General features: G+C 39.9%; 1 protein-coding gene across 2 annotated transcripts in view; it reads right to left on the minus strand.

Annotated features, from left to right (window-relative positions):
* rictora (RPTOR independent companion of MTOR, complex 2 a) overlaps window positions 1-18,419 on the minus strand; it is a 79,959-nt gene that overhangs the window by 43,276 nt on the left and 18,264 nt on the right. For both annotated transcript variants that reach the window (XM_088628727.1, XM_088628726.1), the window contains exons 4-6: window positions 5,677-5,741; window positions 3,064-3,195; window positions 2,058-2,121 (exon numbers count right to left, since the gene is read on the minus strand). In XM_088628727.1, coding sequence (XP_088484853.1) covers window positions 2,058-2,121; window positions 3,064-3,195; window positions 5,677-5,741 — 261 coding nt within the window. The remainder of the gene's footprint in view (window positions 1-2,057; window positions 2,122-3,063; window positions 3,196-5,676; window positions 5,742-18,419) is intronic.

Consider the following 18,419-nt stretch of genomic DNA (forward strand, 5'->3'; position numbering starts at 1 on the left):
AGTAGTCTTCCAGGAAAAGACTGTGCCACTCTGGAGTTCAAATGAAACAACGGACTGTCCTAAATTGAGCAAAAACCAAGATGTGTGGAATGTACAATGGCTCAACCAGTGAATGAGCCCTACAGGTTAAGCTCTACAGTCCAGATGCTGCCAGGTCTAGGCTAAGACACAGGTTTTTCCTGATCGGGATTTCCCAGGTGGTGGGGCACAACTGCCTAGGGCAACATCTGCATGCGTCACAACAGTGTGCCCAGGGGCTTGCCAGGCGCTCGGTGACTTACTTGTAGTGTAGTCTGTAACCATCACACCCATTTGAAATTAATGTTAACTTTCCTAAAAGCAATTCAGCGTGAAATTAATTCATGCTGTTAATCTTCTAAGTAAAAAACAAAGCCAATTTAAAGTCACTCAAAAAATCACTGGACTGGTTCTTCACACTGAAAGTGTAAAAACTGGCAGATTTCTCCATATTGCATGTTTTGGAGGAAAAGTTCCCACTCCTTGTGTGTTGATTGGTACAAAGAACACAGAGTTGGGGCAATTTCAGATCAGAGGGGTATAAACTGGGGGAGAAGGGGGGAGATTTAGGAAAATACAATTTGTTTCAAGATACTATTTATTTAAGATACACCTACTGGAATGTTATGTTCCAAAACCACGGTTGGCTATCTGTTAAGACCATTCTCATACTTGATGCTGTACGCCCAATTCATACGCTTCACACTTCACACGAGTCAGTTTTATCTTAATCCACAAGCTTTCACATTCAAGAACCACACAGCAATATGACAGCCCGTCAAGCGAATCTCATTCACTGAAGAAGAAATTGTATGGTTTATTGCCAAGCTCATACTTTCGGTCACATGTGCTTTGCTTTGGTTTATTTTTAGAAAAAAAAACAGCACAAATCAGTTTTTGTAGTAAAATTTAGTTTTGGCTTTCTTTGAATGAACTGTGTGATGCATTTATTAAACTCAGTTAACTCTTGTTTATGAAGAAATGTGGTGATGCCAAAAGATACAGGTTTTTTTTAAATAAAAAAAATCTATAGCTGGGAATACTCTATTTTTACACTCTGCATGAGAAAAAAAAGAACGAGGCAGAGAGCTCTCTATTTTTACATATTGTTTGTATGTGGTTAAAGCCTTCCGAGAAAAGCCACTTTACTGCTTGGCCATATCAAACTGCTACCTCCTTTGAAAAAGGAAGTCCAGTCAGAAAGGACACATCTTTACACACAAACATCGAAAACCACAAGTTTTGTTGTGCTTGCTGAGAGAAAAAAACACAGGAACAACGCAGACGAGTTAAAAAAGCAAAGAGAAGTCGCTGAGACAAACTGATATCTCAGATCATTTTTTATATTTAGTGGTGATAAAATGGTTCCTTTTAAAAACCACAATACTAAAGTGTTAAAATGTTTCTGTTATTTTTTTTATTATTTGAAATAGTTCATATTCTGTCATTAATGTAGAGCGAAAAATTACCTTGCTGAAGATGTACATTTTCAATTTGTGTCAACAACCTGGTCCACATTGCTGCACGTTTTTTATTTTTTTAAACGTGCTGCACATTTTTTAAGTTCATGCAATGATCGAAAGTTCTGCAAAACCTGATCTCTTTGTATCTGATTTCAGATTTGTCAGTTTGGAAGACAGTCACAGGATGTTTAAAGCTGACACCAGGGGAAGAGGAAATACCCTGTGCATCCCCTGATCTTTCGTTCCACCTTAGCAAAGCACTACACTGTAAATAAAGCAAGGTTTTTTTAAATATTAGGCCTATTAAGCTCCTGCAAAATTTTGGAAATTTCAAGCCATTCTTTAGTATCTGTATCAGGATTCTGAAATCATTTATAAAATGATCATACAGATTGGATGGTGAAATTAAAATAAGACGGACCAGGCCTTTCCACACCATCTGATGGCTTACAGCTTTCCTTCCTTAGCTTTCAGCTCTAGCAATGAACCCTTCATTGGAGGGTTCGGCAGAGTCTTTGATATTTTCAGTGAAAAAAATGACCTGCCACTCTCCTGAAAAGCATCCATAGGCCTTACCTTTCGTACTAATCTCAGTGCTTGTGTTCGCTCCACTTCATTACTCTGCTGAATATCGATGCACCTGGTAACAGAGAACTGGAGTCAGGGCCACGAAGCAGGTATAAGTACATCTTGTCACACTCTCGTCAAAGGAAAAGTCCCTACACAAGATAACACCTTCTAGATCTTGAAGATTAATTCAATACATCACATATCCGATTTTACAGGGTCCATGCAAACATGAAGGAAATTAATTTCCTCTGCTTTGTGCCCGGTCAACTTCTCCGTAACCCCCCACCACCACCCTTCAAGTACATGTAAAGAAAATGTAAGATCCAAGAAGCCTTAACCACAGTGCTACAGAGGACAGGAACTCTCCATTACTGCTCTGCATTAACGAGCCTCCCTGAATGAATGAATTTCCCTGATTTTAATAACAGCTGATACGCGTTTCTCTACTTGTTAACATCATGTCCAGAAGCCTCAGGCACTTTTCTTGAGCGCTGACTGTTTATTACAGAAGTGCTCGGAGTGCAGCTGTGCTGCGATAGCCAACCCAGAAAGGCAACATGCAGGAGTCTGAAAACCTACTACAAACCCCATAGCACCAAAGTAGTGCTGTTCTACAACAGAAACCAGGTATTTTGACAGTTAGTTCTGAACTTACTTTTAAAATTAAAACATCTTGAAAAGTTTGGGGAAAGTGTTTAGAACAGATTCTTTGGAATATAAAATTTTGCCCTATTAGCTTCCCAGGGCCATGGTATTTATTATGCAATGACAAAGATAATCAACTGAACTTCTGCAATGTTCCCTATGTTTTACCATTTGTGCCTGGGCTTTTTTTTTACCTTACGGTTTTAGATTAACCATAGATGCAGCCTATTAAGCCATGAACACAACCTGTCAATCCCCAGCGCGCAGGTTTAGACAATTTGTCACACCCAGTGGTCCAAAATCATGTGCACCACAAATCCCATTGTTCCAGATGCCCAACATCTGCAGATCGGAGCTGCGAGCTCACCTGGATATCAAGTAGTCCACCTGTAGTCTTAGCACCTTCTGAAGAATACTGCTGTCTCTGATGAGATAGCGGAGAGCTCGCAGCCCTGCAGCTCGCACCTCTTTCGCTTCATTTAATAATGCTAACCGTAGACTGTTGGCAGAGAAGAGAGGAGAAAAGGTCAGCAAAAAGTCTGCACATTGCAGCCTTTCAGCAGTAATACATTGGCTATCAAAGAACCCAAAAAGTCATCAGACTGTAAGTATCTGGAGAACAGCAACATTACTAATTACACATATTTTAAGACAGCGGTATTGGTTCTTACAACCATTTGAAGTGCAGGTCTTGGGCATGACCTACAAGTTGAATTATAAAACCATATCATAATTGGCTGCTTTCAGAATAAGCTATGGCATGTAATATGTATAAGAAGAAGGGCTGGAATGCAAAATGTAACACTCTCTAATTTCCCCACATCTTTTTATTAATTGTGCAACAGACACGTGTTCTAAACATCTGTTTACACTTATTCATAAAAATAAGAGAGAGGAGAGGAGGCCATTTGGTGAATCTAGTCTGTATGGGAGTGAGTAGCTAATTAATCTGAGAATCGCACCCAGGCATGTCATGAAAAAAGCCAGGGTGTCAGCTTCAACAACACAGCTGGATCATCTGTTCTGTACTAACAGCACCCTTTTTGTCAAGAAGTGCTTCCTTTTCTCAGTTTTAAATGGACTTCACTGTAGTTTTCACTTGTGTCCTCTGGACAGCTTCAGTAGGTTCAGTATTCACAGGGGGTCTGCAGTGACTTGCTGAAGCTGTCCAAAATCTGACAAGCTCCCCGTTTTTGAATCATGATGATGTGCTTGGACATCTGGCCCTACATTCCTCTTCCCCCCCCCCCACTTTTCCACTTACAAATGTAATACGTTATAAAGTTATCCCCCCAATTTGGTCTGAATAAATGTTTCCAAGAGCTCCTCTGAAGTAGTGGGGAGTTTAGAAACTTGCCTATTTGCTGCTATGTTTCATGACAATGGTTGTACCGAAATTGATATGTTGCTCGGAAAACCACAGAAGATGACATGTTTTAGGAGAACTTGCATTTCTTTTTGGTGAAAAGCACAGCCTGAAGACAAACCCAACTTTTCTGAGAACAAACGATTATATAATTGAGGAATGCTCAGTTTGGAGAGACATCTTTTTTTCTAAACTTTAATTTAATTAAAAAATAAATGGTGTTGACATATTTAGGTTTACCAGACGTTCCAATGCTAGTCTTACATGTAACATTTTTGTTCAATATTTGAGCAGTATCACAGATGTGAGCTCATGCAATAGAGAGGTACTGTTACCATAACATTGTTTTTTTTATAAAACACAATTATTGCTATTGTTTAAAAATGAACTATAGTTTCAGCTATTTGATGTAAAAACTCACATTAATGGATGGTAAAATGCTGCTGGTATAATTTATTGCAATTAAATGCTATTATCTTTTGCTATTGAGAGAGAAAACTTATAAACATTCACTCAGGGATGGTATGGTGTTATTTGTGTCACAGAAAGCATAAAAGCAGATGATCAAAACTAACCATTGCAGCACAAAAAAAAGAGACCTACACATGCTACACTTTTATATTGAAATACAGACTAAATAATAGAGTCATAATCACAGATCACATAGGGGAAATAAAAGCTAAGCTACAAACCTCTGTATTATCAGCATTTGGAGACAAAATGTCCAATATCTTTTTATGCACTTGTAAAGTCAAAGCTTAACTCCAATCATTAAAGACAGTATTGTACGACCTGATTAGAAGACTTCAACCTGCAGAAGTGTCTTAAAATGAGAATTAAGAACTCCACTAAAATTATCTCATCTAAGTGTGCCACCATTTGTTCAAAGAAAGGCCACCTGTTTATGTTTATACAGTAAATACAGGCTCACTCAATATATCTGTTTTGGAGTTAAAAATTAATCACCCAGTTTTATTAAAATTAACATAATTTTACCATTTGTGTCTGTAAGAGGGGCATGTCACTATCCATATGGTATGCAACAAACGTCTGTGACGCTCATTCATCAAACAGGGAGGGCGTTATGGAATTAACCTCCAGGATACAGTCTGATTTGACACTGGAATGGCACTTCAATAAATCAGAATAGAACTGGAGACTAAAAAATGGGGGGGTGGGGAGGCAGTGGGAGAAAGATATTCTAGGAAGAACCCACACGTCAAGAACAAAACAGATTCACAGAGATTCTATGTGAAAGAACGCAAAAAATTCCCCAACATATTTATACAGTACAGGCTAATTAGCTGTACATCTGCCCAGCTGTGACTAACTGCAAAGGGAAAATCGAACCAGGGCTACAACCTTCCTGCTCCTGGGGGATTGGTGGGAGGACGAATACAGAAAGGCTGTGTGGTGTAGGGCTGGGAGTGGGACAGAAGAGTGAAGAGCTAAAGATGTGCCTGAAACACCACGCTGCAAACAGTGCAATAAATCCGAACGTCCCCCAAACCCACAACATCCCTTTATTTCTCATTCAAAATCAATCTACCAGTCTATAATAAGAAAACATGGTTAAAAAACATACAAAATAGCCTAGCTAGGCCACAGACTTACCAGATTATAATTTCTTCATAAGTGAAACCGAACTTCTCCTCACAGTGGCCAACATTACAGAGAAGCTGAAAGACAGGAGACAAAATACCGTTTTCACTGAAAGGACACATATGAGAAGTAATCTGTACAAGAGCCATTATAGAAACAGTTTGTGGTGGCCTGAAGGAATGGGCTAAGAACAGATTAAAGGTATTCCCAAACAGCCTTATACTCCCAACATTTAACTGCATTTTAGACTATCACTTAAACTAGGTGGGGGGTACCCATTATAACATTAAGGCAAAGATCAAACTTCCTGATAACTACTGGTGTGGCATCTTCTGATCATATAAAATAAAACCTTTTCCACATATGTTATGGAAGCTGGTTCCTGATCAATGATTCAGTTTATTTGCTGAGCATGTGGTCTTTAATCAGTATCATTCAACTATTTTAGACTGCCTGAAGGCAACCCCTACCATCAGTGGCTGACTGTGGAGACTGAAGACGGGGAACTTCTTTTTGTAAATTGCAGGTTTAATTCCTGCCTTCCCAATTCAAGTGTTTTCTGACAGTCTACAACATGATCACATTGGGGTGCATTTGGAAGCAAATTTAAACCCACACCATGCAGAAGAATACTGACAGACATTTCACACATGACAGCATCCTCAGTCTGCATTTGACACAACAGTATGAGATGATCTTACAGATTTTAACCTTCTTGCCTGGCAGTGAGAATCTCAGAAGTCCTTTCACCCCATCTAGAGCAAATTTCTGCAACAGGCTTTTCTGATGTCTCGGAAAAACCCAACCGACAGACTAAGTTTACTCCAAACTTGTGACTCAGCTTAATGAGAACTTTACTTCACTGCATAATATGCCAATTCAATGTGGAATTAATTTCAGAATTGCAAAACTGACATTTAGGACACTGTGCATCTGTGTTTCCTCAGACCTCCATAATCTGCTCTCGGCGTGCCCCCTGACTGTGCTCCTTGCTCAACTAGTTCTGTCTTAATGTCTTCTTGGCGCAGACTGCAACATAGGAGATAGCTTTCGATTATTGTACACCAAGATTGAGGACTGTTCTTAAAAACAGATTAAAAACCCATCATTTTTATCTTGGATTTGAATCTGGCTGGTACTTGAGTTTGATGTTTGATTTGTACATCACAAATAACAGCCACTAAAAGCACTTTGTAATTCAAAAAGTGTTCTTACAATTTATTAAAAAATCAGAACAAAGCAAAGAAAAAAAACATGATAACACATAGATGAGAACTGAATTTCAATCCATGTGACACCTCCGGGCCCAAGATTGTGGCTACAAGCCAGGGCGTCCCAGAAAATAATGGCCAGTCGCACACAGCCTGTCCCCCCACACTTTCCACTACATCAGAAATCAATGCTGATGTTCCCATCCACAATTACCTCAGGCAGGGCGAAACACCAGCTGTCCACACTCAGACATTTTTCAAATAAGAAAGCGCCTGCTGCTGTAGGACATCCTCAAAATTAACCTTGCATGATAGTGCCCTAAAAAGTCACACAACATTATGCTTTAGAACAACATTAACATTAGAACAAAACTATGCACTGATGAATCAATAGAAAATATAGGCTCTTCGAAAGCCCAAATTAAAAGCCACATAAAACACAGTGAATAGCACAAAACACACAAAGTGTGCCTCTTGGTGGTTAAGAAACCCTACCCAGAACAGATGCCATACTTCATTCATTCGAACAACTAGAAGCATGGGAGAGACCCAACTTCTACTTGACTGAATTACTACAAAACACACCCTGAGCCCCACCTTTAAAAGATTCACTATCGAGTATGGCCTGCTAGCATTCCAGTTTGAGTTGTGTTTGCAAGTGTGTACCTCAGTGGGTTAGGCATGTTGTCTGGCTTGGTTGATTCTGATTTGTGATGTGTTAGTGGTGCTGCTCTTTTCTGGGCTCAGCAGGGCCTTATGTCCAATACAGAAATTTGCCAGTGTGGAACTTTCACTGAAGAATTAGTGAAACTGGACGCTACCATTCGTGAAAGTGAGAGAGCTCTCACAAATACTGTATAAAGATCGTTCCATCAGCCTTTTGGGGAAGGGCTTACTCTTCTACCCTCCACCAACACTTTATTGAACAAAAAGACACTGTTTACTTGTTTACATTCTGTTTACTGTTTACTTGTTAACAAGTTGCCTAAGGTTGCTGCTTGTGGATAGAATATTTCTCATACCATCACTAAAACCACTGCAGTTAGCTATAAACACATTAATACTGAAACTCTGGATACATGCATGAGGTCAGAGAGTAGCCAAACCGAACATACAGTAGCACAAAGAAACAGTAAGGTGGATTTCTTCCTTAGGACACCAATGGGACAGGGTACATGAATGTGTCTTTGGGCCCTCAGGTACTTGCCATTTTCAGCTGGAATGTGTAAACAAGTTAAAAGAAAACCCCTGTTTAATGTAATTGCATCAAAGCATTTTTTGTGTTTGATTTTCCTAAGGAGACAGCCAACATCACTTAAGTGCCAGGCTACAAAGCGCACTGTCTATTCATAAAGAGTTCCCTTTGTGGAGTTAGAAGATAGTTCCCACTAATCTGCTGAGCAAAGGTTTATGTGACTTGTTCTCTCCAAGCCAGCCTCCCCCACATTAATTCTCAACTTTGATTAATCTTGCTAATGAGAAATTAAGCGAGGCACTGGAAACGTTTCTCTCTACTTCATTTGCATATCCTAGAAAGTCGGGGGCATGTGAAAACGAATGCTAATAATGTCTGGTTTTGTGAGCATAGATCTTCTGTAATAATAATTCTGACAGTGTAGGACTATAACTATTCAGTAAGTATTCTTAAACTCAAAACTTCTTTTCAATGCCTTATACAGTACATCTTCACATTCTTTTCTGACTGGACAAATGTTTTGGAAAATTGAAGCAGCAATATCGAGGATTAAATTTAAAAACATCTTTTATAAACATCTTAGGGTACAAAGGTTGCAAAAAAAATCTTAGCTGACAGCGGGCTTTGGTAAGTTTCTACTACTCAACGTTTTGTAACGTAAAATGTAGCAATCCAAGCAAAAAATCCACTTTCGAAATTCAGTTATTGGAAAAAAGTAATCAGAACTTGTGTAAAAAGCTACTGCAATGTAGGAGTTTAAGCTTACCAACTCCCTTACAGGCAGATTTATGGCCCAGATCCATGATCAGACCCAGCCCCTCTATTGTCCCCCAGCCCATGTGACAACACTCAGCTGTGTGGAGGCCAGTGCTACATGGAGAGCTTGTTTCAGAGGTTTCCTTATCCACAGCAGTGATGTCAGGTCGCAGGCATGGGCGTGTGACGCTCAGATGGCAGGGGGATCATGTCATGGTGCTCTTCCTCCATGCCTTAAAAGGATAAGGAGCCAAAACCCTGAATCACACCCCTCCCCCTTCCTCAAGGCTCAGGACTGATCAGGTATACAAACAACAAGAGTGAGAGCGGCCAGGGAAGAAGAGGGAGGCAAATGTGAAACAAGTCCTTCTATCTTCACTTGTGCCCAGCAGCTCCTATAACCAAACTCCAAAAGCACTGAAGAGGCAAAGCTGTCTTGATCTCTTGATGAGACCACAGGTCCTCTCACCAGCCCAACCTGAAAAGTACAGGATGATTGGTTTTGTATTGAAGAGTAAAGGAATTAAGAATTCTGGTATATCAGAAGCTGCGATGGGATGAGGGATTTTCCCAATCTTTTTTTTTTCCTTGCAATCAATAAAGATAACCAACACAAACCACAGTGATTAAAACACATTTGTTTATTTAGCACAACATTAAAAAAATAAATGCACAAAACAGTAAGGTTCAGTACACCAAACAGATCCTGGACTTCCTCTGTAACCCAACTAACAGCTAGTTTTCAAATATCGTCTGATACACACACACAGAAACACAGATCAGACTCCTCCTGCACAACAGTTCTGTCCATTTCAGGTTTATGAGGCTGTGGGCACCTCCCTAGCATCATGCATGTTGCTGGTTTTAAGGTTTCACATTCTCGATCTTATTTTCAGTGAAGTCAGAAGGTCAGAAGACAATCATGTGAAATTTAAAAAACACAAAATGAAGATCAGGCCTAGCACTGATTATTTTCCTGCACACAAGGAGGATTAGGTGTGCATGTTTTTTTAGTTATCATGCTGGACTTTAAAGATAATTAGCATAAATAAAGTACAATTATTTACATACTTTGCATTTCTGCTTTATCAGAACAAAGAGCCTACACCTCAAGGATCAAATAACTTGTGCTGCAGCATCAAACTGTAATACTCCAAAATTCAATATTATGTGACTTAACCAGCATTGTTTTTAAACAATACTGATGCTAAAGGTAGATCACCACCAGCAACTTGTATCTTTCCAGATATTTTTCGCAGAAAAAATCGAGATGCTACTACATGTCCCAAAGCTGGTAGACAACAGACTGATTTGTTCCACGGTGAATACTGATAGACCAATTTAAATACTGATTTATTCCACAGCTGCTTATACAGAACTCCCATTACAGACCGCACACTGGCGTTTATGAACTGCAGTGTGCATAATGGATGGCTAACACAGTGGTGAGCACAACATTAACATCGACATTGCGAAAATCAGTTTCAACTGCAACAAAGATGGATTCATAAAATCTAGGAGGATCTGGATATGTGGAGCCTTCCATGATCAGGAATGTGCTCAGTTTTCCTTAATCGTGTATGGGGCAATGATTGCTAGCATAAGAAGGCAGCCTGATAATATGACTATCAACATCAATACAAATGTAGCCGGTGGGCTTAAATGAGCAAATGAGCAAATGAGCTAGTCAAAGTCCTCCACCAAAGTGAACAGAAGAATTTGAAAGGTACTGTACATGAGTGTTACGTAATGCAGGGCTTGAAGACAACAGCAAAAGACTTTTGCAGAACTGAAACAAACATGAATCAAACAGCTACAGGGGTGGCAAAATGACTATCTGCTTCAATAAAGGTTCTAAGGGGGGGGAAGAAAGTTGCAAGATTGTTGCTGTAAAAAAGCACAAGACTATTTCTCAAAGGCTCATGTGGCAACGCTGCCCCTTGACTTCAGCATCAACACCTGAAACCATCACTACAGGAAGCCAGGGGTGATACCGTAGCATTTTTTAACCGAAATGTGTCCGTATATACTGTGCACCACACCCCGAAACACTGATGCAAATGAAACCCAGCGCTATATCCCTTTTTTTACTTATTTAGGTCAGGCTTTTGATACAAAGGTCCTGCACAGGCCCAGACCCTTCAACTGCAAACAGGAAAGCACACATCCTCATATGCAAACTACAAAGGTGACAAATAAAACCCAGGAACCACTACAGTTATAGAGTTTTTGTTTATTCTGAGCAGTGTTTTCATAGCAATTGGTCCTAATCTCATTAAAGTTCCCGCATGGAAATGTGAAACCAGGAAACAAAAAGATGACATTTTCTGCAGCTATGCTAAGGTCACACAGTCGAAACAGTTACAACAAAAGTACTTTGAAACTCTTTAATGGTTTTCAGCCAATTATAAATCGTTGCAATTAAAAACTATTGCACAAGTACTAAATTCTGCATTAGTCTTCATTTACAGCACATAACATACTGTAATAGCAATATGCTACTAACCCTCTAGCAAACTTTACAACCTGCGACTAGACAGACATGCATAAAAAAACTGCACCGACTACATCTTTCAAAACTGCAACTATGGTGAAGACGGTTGTGTGTAAAGTAATACTTACTATGCTATTACTTAGAAACACTATGTTTAACAGTAAAATGATGGTTTCTGCAAGTCGGAAATGATCATTACAGAGTCTTCAAGGTGTAATAAAGGTACTCCGAGTTAACATCCTACATTGAACCACTAATTCTGTAATGAAGATCCTGCTCTGAAGCAAATGCTGTACTTGCGTCCCCTTCTGGTTGTTATTGTTTTTAAGATAAAGATCTGCAAAAATAATATGGTGAGTGGCAACAGTACACTTTTCCTGGTATTCTTTCATGCACTTAGAGAAGTAGAACCGCGGAAGGCTCTGTGGCTTAATCTCTAGGTAAGACATTGCCAGACAAATGAGAAGTATAACCCACACTGAAGTTCCACCAGTCTGCTATTCCCACTGTAGCACTGGTTTTCATCTCCTCCCACCTAGAGCAAGTGTAAGGCAGTTACAAGAAGGCCATAATTGACTAATCAGACACTACCGGCTTGGGAAATTTAAACTAACTCACCTAATGGAGAGGAAACAATTTCTTGCAAATGCAGGCGGTTTTGTGTTTCTCCTAATCCAATGCAAATTTGTACATAATTATGCAGTAAATGCCACCCGATAGCACCATCGACTTGACCTGACAAATCATAAAATGAACATTTGACACACAAACTCTCCACAATTTTTTTTCTAGCATGGGAAAACGAATTTTAAATACTGTCACTGTAGCTGGATGAGACCAAGAAGAGAGCAGTATTGGTATTTTTTTCTTGAGTATTTTATTTGGTCTGGTTTGTTGGTTGCAGTCAGGAGCTAGGTCCTTTCACCCTTTATGATGTCTTGCACTCCCCTTGTTTTTGGGCTTTCAGCTCAAACCTAAGAAGTAAACATTATATACATATGCACACAGTGTAGATGTTATAAACATACGTTAACTAGGAACTAATTCAGCAAAAAAAAAACTGCCAAGAGATCTATAAGGCATTTGTACGGAGTTGACTACATACATTTTGACAATTTATATGCCAGGTTTCTAAAAGCTTTGCTGCCAATGACCTATGATAGCTTGTCTAGTTGTCTTTTCTTCTAGGGACCTGCATGATGGAAGACGTACAGTATACATGTTCAGATGAGTTTGCTGAAGGGCCCCATAAGAAGAATACACTTGTTAAAAGTGGTTTAATTAGGAAAAGAACAGCAGCTTTGGAATAACCAACAGACAGAAGCAATAGGCAATAAAGACTTCACAACTTAATATCAACAGAATACTGCAATCTACAGTGCCTTGCGAAAGTATTCGGCCCCCTTGAACTTTTCAACCTTTTGCCACATTTCAGGCTTCAAATATAAAGATATTAATTTTTTATTTTATGTGAAGAATCACCAACAAGTGGGACACAATTGTGAAGTGGAACGAAATCTATTGGATTTTTGAAACTTTTTTAACTAATAAAAAAATGAAAAGTGGGGCGTGCAAAATTATTCGGCCCCCTTGCGTTAATACTTTGTAGAGCCACCTTTTGCTGCGATTACAGCTGCAAGTCGCTTGGGGTATGTCTCTATCAGTTTTGCACATCGAGAGACTGAAATTCTTGCCCATTCTTCCTTGCAAAACAGCTCGAGCTCAGTGAGGTTGGATGGAGAGCGTTTGTGAACAGCAGTTTTCAGCTCTTTCCACAGATTCTCGATTGGATTCAGGTCTGGACTTTGACTTGGCCATTCAAACACCTGGATACGTTTATTTGTGAACCATTCCTTTGTAGATTTTGCTGTATGTTTGGGATCATTGTCTTGTTGGAAGATAAATCTCCGTCCCAGTTTCAGGTCTTTTGCAGACTCCAACAGGTTTTCATCCAGAATGGTCCTGTATTTGGCTGCATCCATCTTCCCCTCAATTTTAACCATCTTCCCTGTCCCTGCTGAAGAAAAGCAGGCCCAAACCATGATGCTGCCACCACCATGTTTGACAGTGGGGATGGTGTGTTGAGGGTGATGAGCTGTGTTGCTTTTACGCCAAACATATCGTTTTGCATTGTGGCCAAAAAGTTCGATTTTGGTTTCATCTGACCAGAGCACCTTCTTCCACATGTTTGGGGTGTCTCCCAGGTGGCTTGTGGCAAACTTTAGACGAGACTTTTTATGGATATCTTTGAGAAATGGCTTTCTTCTTGCCACTCTTCCATAAAGGCCAGATTTGTGCAGTGTAAGACTGATTGTTGTCCTATGGACAGACTCTCCCACCTCAGCTGTAGTTCTCTGCAGTTCATCCAGAGTGATCATGGGCCTCTTGGCTGCATCTCTGATCAGTCTTCTCCTTGTCTGAGCTGAAAGTTTAGAGGGACGGCCAGGTCTTGGTAGATTTGCAGTGGTCTGATACTCCTTCCATTTCAAGATGATCGCTTGCACAGTGCTCCTTGGGATGTTTGAAGCTTGGGAAATCTTTTTGTATCCAAATCCGGCTTTAAACTTCTCCACAACAGTATTACGGACCTGCCTGGTGTGTTCCTTGGTCTTCATGATGCTCTCTGCGCTTTCAACAGAACCTTGAGACTATCACAGAGCAGGTGCATTTATACAGAGACTTGATTACACACAGGTGGATTCTATTTATCACCATCAGTCATTTAGGACAACATTGGATCATTCAGAGATCCTCGCTGAACTTCTGGAGTGAGTTTGCTGCACTGAAAGTAAAGGGGCCGAATAATTTTGCACGCCCCACTTTTCATTTTTTTATTAGTTAAAAAAGTTTCAAAAATCCAATAGATTTCGTTCCACTTCACAATTGTGTCCCACTTGTTGGTGATTCTTCACATAAAATAAAAAATTTATATCTTTATGTTTGAAGCCTGAAATGTGGCAAAAGGTTGAAAAGTTCAAGGAGGCCGAATACTTTCGCAAGGCACTGTAGATACAAAAACATGAATTATGGGAACACATTTGTTTCTCAATCAATTTCTGATTGAACTGATCTTATTCGAAATGAAAGTACTGAGTTACAAGGTTTTAAAAAAAAATCCATCATTATTATTATACATCCAGTATGCTGCTAAAACCTTTTCATTTGCATGTTTTTTCATAGTTCAGATCCTGACAAGTTCTTCGACTTACGGTATAAGTCTAGTCAAGACTGGTGGAGAGGCGTGTCCCCGAGCCTGACGTCTGTCTGTATCGCTTGTAGCTGTGAAGGAAACACCAGCGAGTGGCCCCGCTATCACATCAGGGTTTGAAAAGAGCCATTCCTCCTGCAGGCTTGAGTGATGCCAGACAGAAACACTGCAGGCACGTTACCCAAACAGTTCTTACAACACATAGTGATGTGTAACGCAATCGTTTTCAGAACCTCGTTATGTGCTCTTTCAACATATTGAAAGGCATAAACAAGTGTGATTCCAGCAGTTAATTCAAACTCCGCTCATCCAGAAAATGAAGGGGCGCATAAATGGAAACTCCCCCCCCCCCCCCACATATGGAGCAGTGAGCTGGAATGGTATACCACAACTTACTTGGAATGGTAACACCACAGCTTAGCATTAAATACAAAACAATGGGAAGCATCAAGAATAAGCCAGGCACAGCATGAGGACCTCTTCAATGACAGGCCTGCAGTGTGAGCTCTGATGGGCCAGAGCACTGATGGATTCCTTATGTTCTTGGTTGCAAGCTGATCGCTGAAGTAGCAACAGGAAAATAACAGAGAGGGGGAGTGTTATGGGGTGTGTTTGATATAACTGTCGGAGTGTTGCAGGGTGATGTAATCCCCAGTGAAGAGCTCTCTGTTCTGTAGTAAGTAGGCTAGCTTGTTCAGTTAAGTGAATATGTACACTATTGGCCAATGGGACAACTGCTTGTATCCAAAGAATCAATTACAATGAATGTACACATCTGTAGTGCAACACAATATGCCAAAAGACACTCATGGACTTTACTTAATAACACTGATTTTAAGACGCATGTAAAGTGAAATCTCTCTTCAAAGATATACCTAAGTAAAACCATTCTATGCACGGACATGCATGGTCTCTTCCTATTATTGATTTAAACACAGGTGAATTCTAAACATATATTGTACGGTCAAACTGCTTTGAAGCAAAACTAGTAGCAAGGACCTGAAGCACTGCTCAGCAAGAGGAAATGTACACTCTCCACACTGCTAGTACTGGTCCAGCACTACTGGAGACATCCTGACTAGTCAGATCTGAAGGAGGATCTGGCCAAAAACAGAACTGGTGTCTTTTTTTTCTTTCACATGCAATCATACAAGTTTGATTGCATGCAGATCTATGATGTACTGTAGATACATAGATACTAAGCTTCACTCCAATTAGGCGGACTTCTGCTAGGTCTACGATTCAGGCTCTGCTGAGGGAACCACTATTCTCTATAGTGCAGGTCTGTTAGTACTGCAAGAAGACAGGCATACCATGAAGGAGTAACTTTGGAGTGAAAAGGCAATTTAATCTCTATGTAAGTCAAAATATATACCTAATTCCTGTTATCTACTCTTATTTCCAATTAAGTACAGCATATCCTTCAATTGGAAGACTATCATTTGACTGCAGTTGATCTGCTTTTGTGTGTATAGCCAGAATTAAATCTTTAACAAGGGAAATAACTACAATGTTGGGCTTATCTGCCACCTTTCAATCCCTAATATTTTAATATCCCTGATAGTGAGACTTGTATTTTTATACCAAGATCAGTCAACAGATTAGATTCAAACAACAAATTAATGATACATACCTTCAGTAAAATATAAACTTTGTTTTTATTAAATGTAGCCAGCTATACCAAATATGGGTTAAACGTTTTGGTGCAGAGCTCAGCGTGCCATGTGTTACACTTCTGTTAATGACAGATATCTATGACTTTACCTGCATGCAAGTAACTCTGCATCCCCCCAAAAAAACAACATGAGTGGTTTGATCTGTTGCTTTTTTGTATTTTTTTTTCTTTCCTAGTTTTTAAAAGAGGAATGTACTAGCAAAATCTCAGAGCAGGATGCTACATTTTGCACATGCTAACACCTCTCAGTTCAATCCAGACAGGTGGGATCGAAACTGGAAATTTAAAATAACCCAGTTTGGAGGCGCCAGCTGTTTGTGACTCAGTTTTAAGGCTCCAAACTCACAATTCCCTTTACTCCAAGTGGAGAAAAAAGAGCTGTGGGTCTGCTCCTGGAACAGCCTCCACTGTAACCTATTGTCATGGCTAGATCAGGACTAAGCTGAATGTTCTCTCTACAGGTTCAGCTTAAGTGATAAGAAAGTAAAACTATTTCTCTGCCTTATGTAGGCCTCTATGTAACAGCAATGCTTTCAATTTAGCTTTCCAGGGCACAGCAGACTTGGTTTGGTCTGACTGGTGAAGCTACAGGTTGGCATGGGACCGGAGATAACAAGACTGCTTTCTAAGACGTTTGTGAGATGAGGAGCAAACCTACTACAGTATATACGCCACATGTATCTCTGTCACGGCCTGTGTATCGAGGACCAACTGTCCCCTTAAGGCAACACCATTATATTAAATGCCAGTGTTGTTAGCCCAACCATCATTTACTAAATCACCTACCAAAAAAGAACATGTACTGTAGCAGGAAATGCAGTCAGCAAGGAACCAGACAAAAAAGGAAAACAATGATCTAAAACCACTCCTTTCACGTCTATCCCACTTCAGCATGAGGTCGACACTGTGGGAGTTTGTTCACCGCTTGGGGATTGAAATAAGGAGCCTGTTTATTTATGGCATCCCATCCCTTATTTGGTCACTCTAAGCAAGAGGGTGGCATTATCACAAAAAAGCATTGGACATGTAATTTAGGTATATGTACAACATGCTTAGAAAAGTAGCTGTCCTGTTTAAACCACATAGGAAAACTGTGTCAGGAAAACTGCAACGTGGATTAATCAAATCTGGTATAATCTGATACACGTACAATTAGGACAACTGGCAGAATACAGCAATGCTGACTGAGGTGTCCCATGCCCCCCAGAAGCAGTACACTTTTCCCCGAGAATGAAACTGAACAGCACAGATTCTGTGACAGCTTCCTATGGTGTGTACTGCCAATATCTCGAAGATGTATACCCCATGGTTCCAACTACACTCATCTCCTGGCACAAGTTTCATGCGAAAGGCATCTGAGTAGTACAGTAGTACAAGCTTAAAAGCATTCTGCACATGCCTGGACAAAATATTTTTTTTCCTTTACTGAATGGTAAAAAAGAGGATGTTGCTTTTAGAGCTTTAAAAACAAGGCTTAAGATACAACAGGGACACTTTGGTTTAATAAGCAGGTATGCTTCATGTTTCATTACAAGGCAACTTGGGGATTAAGAATTTCCTAATTCAATAACTAATGACAACAAAAATAGGGTCTACCAAGGTCTTTCAAAGCATAGAACATCCAGAGACTTTACAGGAGGGCTGGCTCTATTTTGTTATGGTGGTAAAGGAATCACGGATTCTCTGTTCCAGACAGAAGGCTGAGAAGGCAAGGACTTGACGGCTGGCAGAGAACTTTATGCAGTGATGTGGCATTCGGCTAAATTTAAAGATAAGGCTAATTACGGTTGTCTCTCAGAAGGGGCACCCGATTCAACAGCTCTTACTTAACAGGAAAAAAATGTAAGAGCTTCCTTCTAGATTTAAAAATTAAGCTCCAGTTTTCCCCCCAAGTGTCTGAAAAAGGTATTTTATTTTTACTAATGAGGGCAGAGCTAGTCCTTCCTGCGCACAGAAACCAAACAGCTGAATGCAACTGTAAAATATGCAAATTACACACTCAGATCAAGGCAAAGTTTAACAACAAAGTTTTATTCTTTCCCTGTTATAATATACAGCAGTAAAAAAATGTCTGTGTATTTTGGCTAGCTGCTGTTTGCAAAAAATGCAACTGATTACCTACATGAACCTTCACTGCTGTAAAAATCGGACACCTGCTGCTCATTTATACCGTATTTATTTATTAAACCAACGCTACCATATATCTTAAATTGGGG

Source organism: Lepisosteus platostomus, chromosome 4 (genome assembly GCF_059453375.1).
Source record: "Lepisosteus platostomus isolate fLepPlt1 chromosome 4, fLepPlt1.hap1, whole genome shotgun sequence".
Lineage (NCBI taxonomy): Eukaryota > Metazoa > Chordata > Actinopteri > Semionotiformes > Lepisosteidae > Lepisosteus > Lepisosteus platostomus.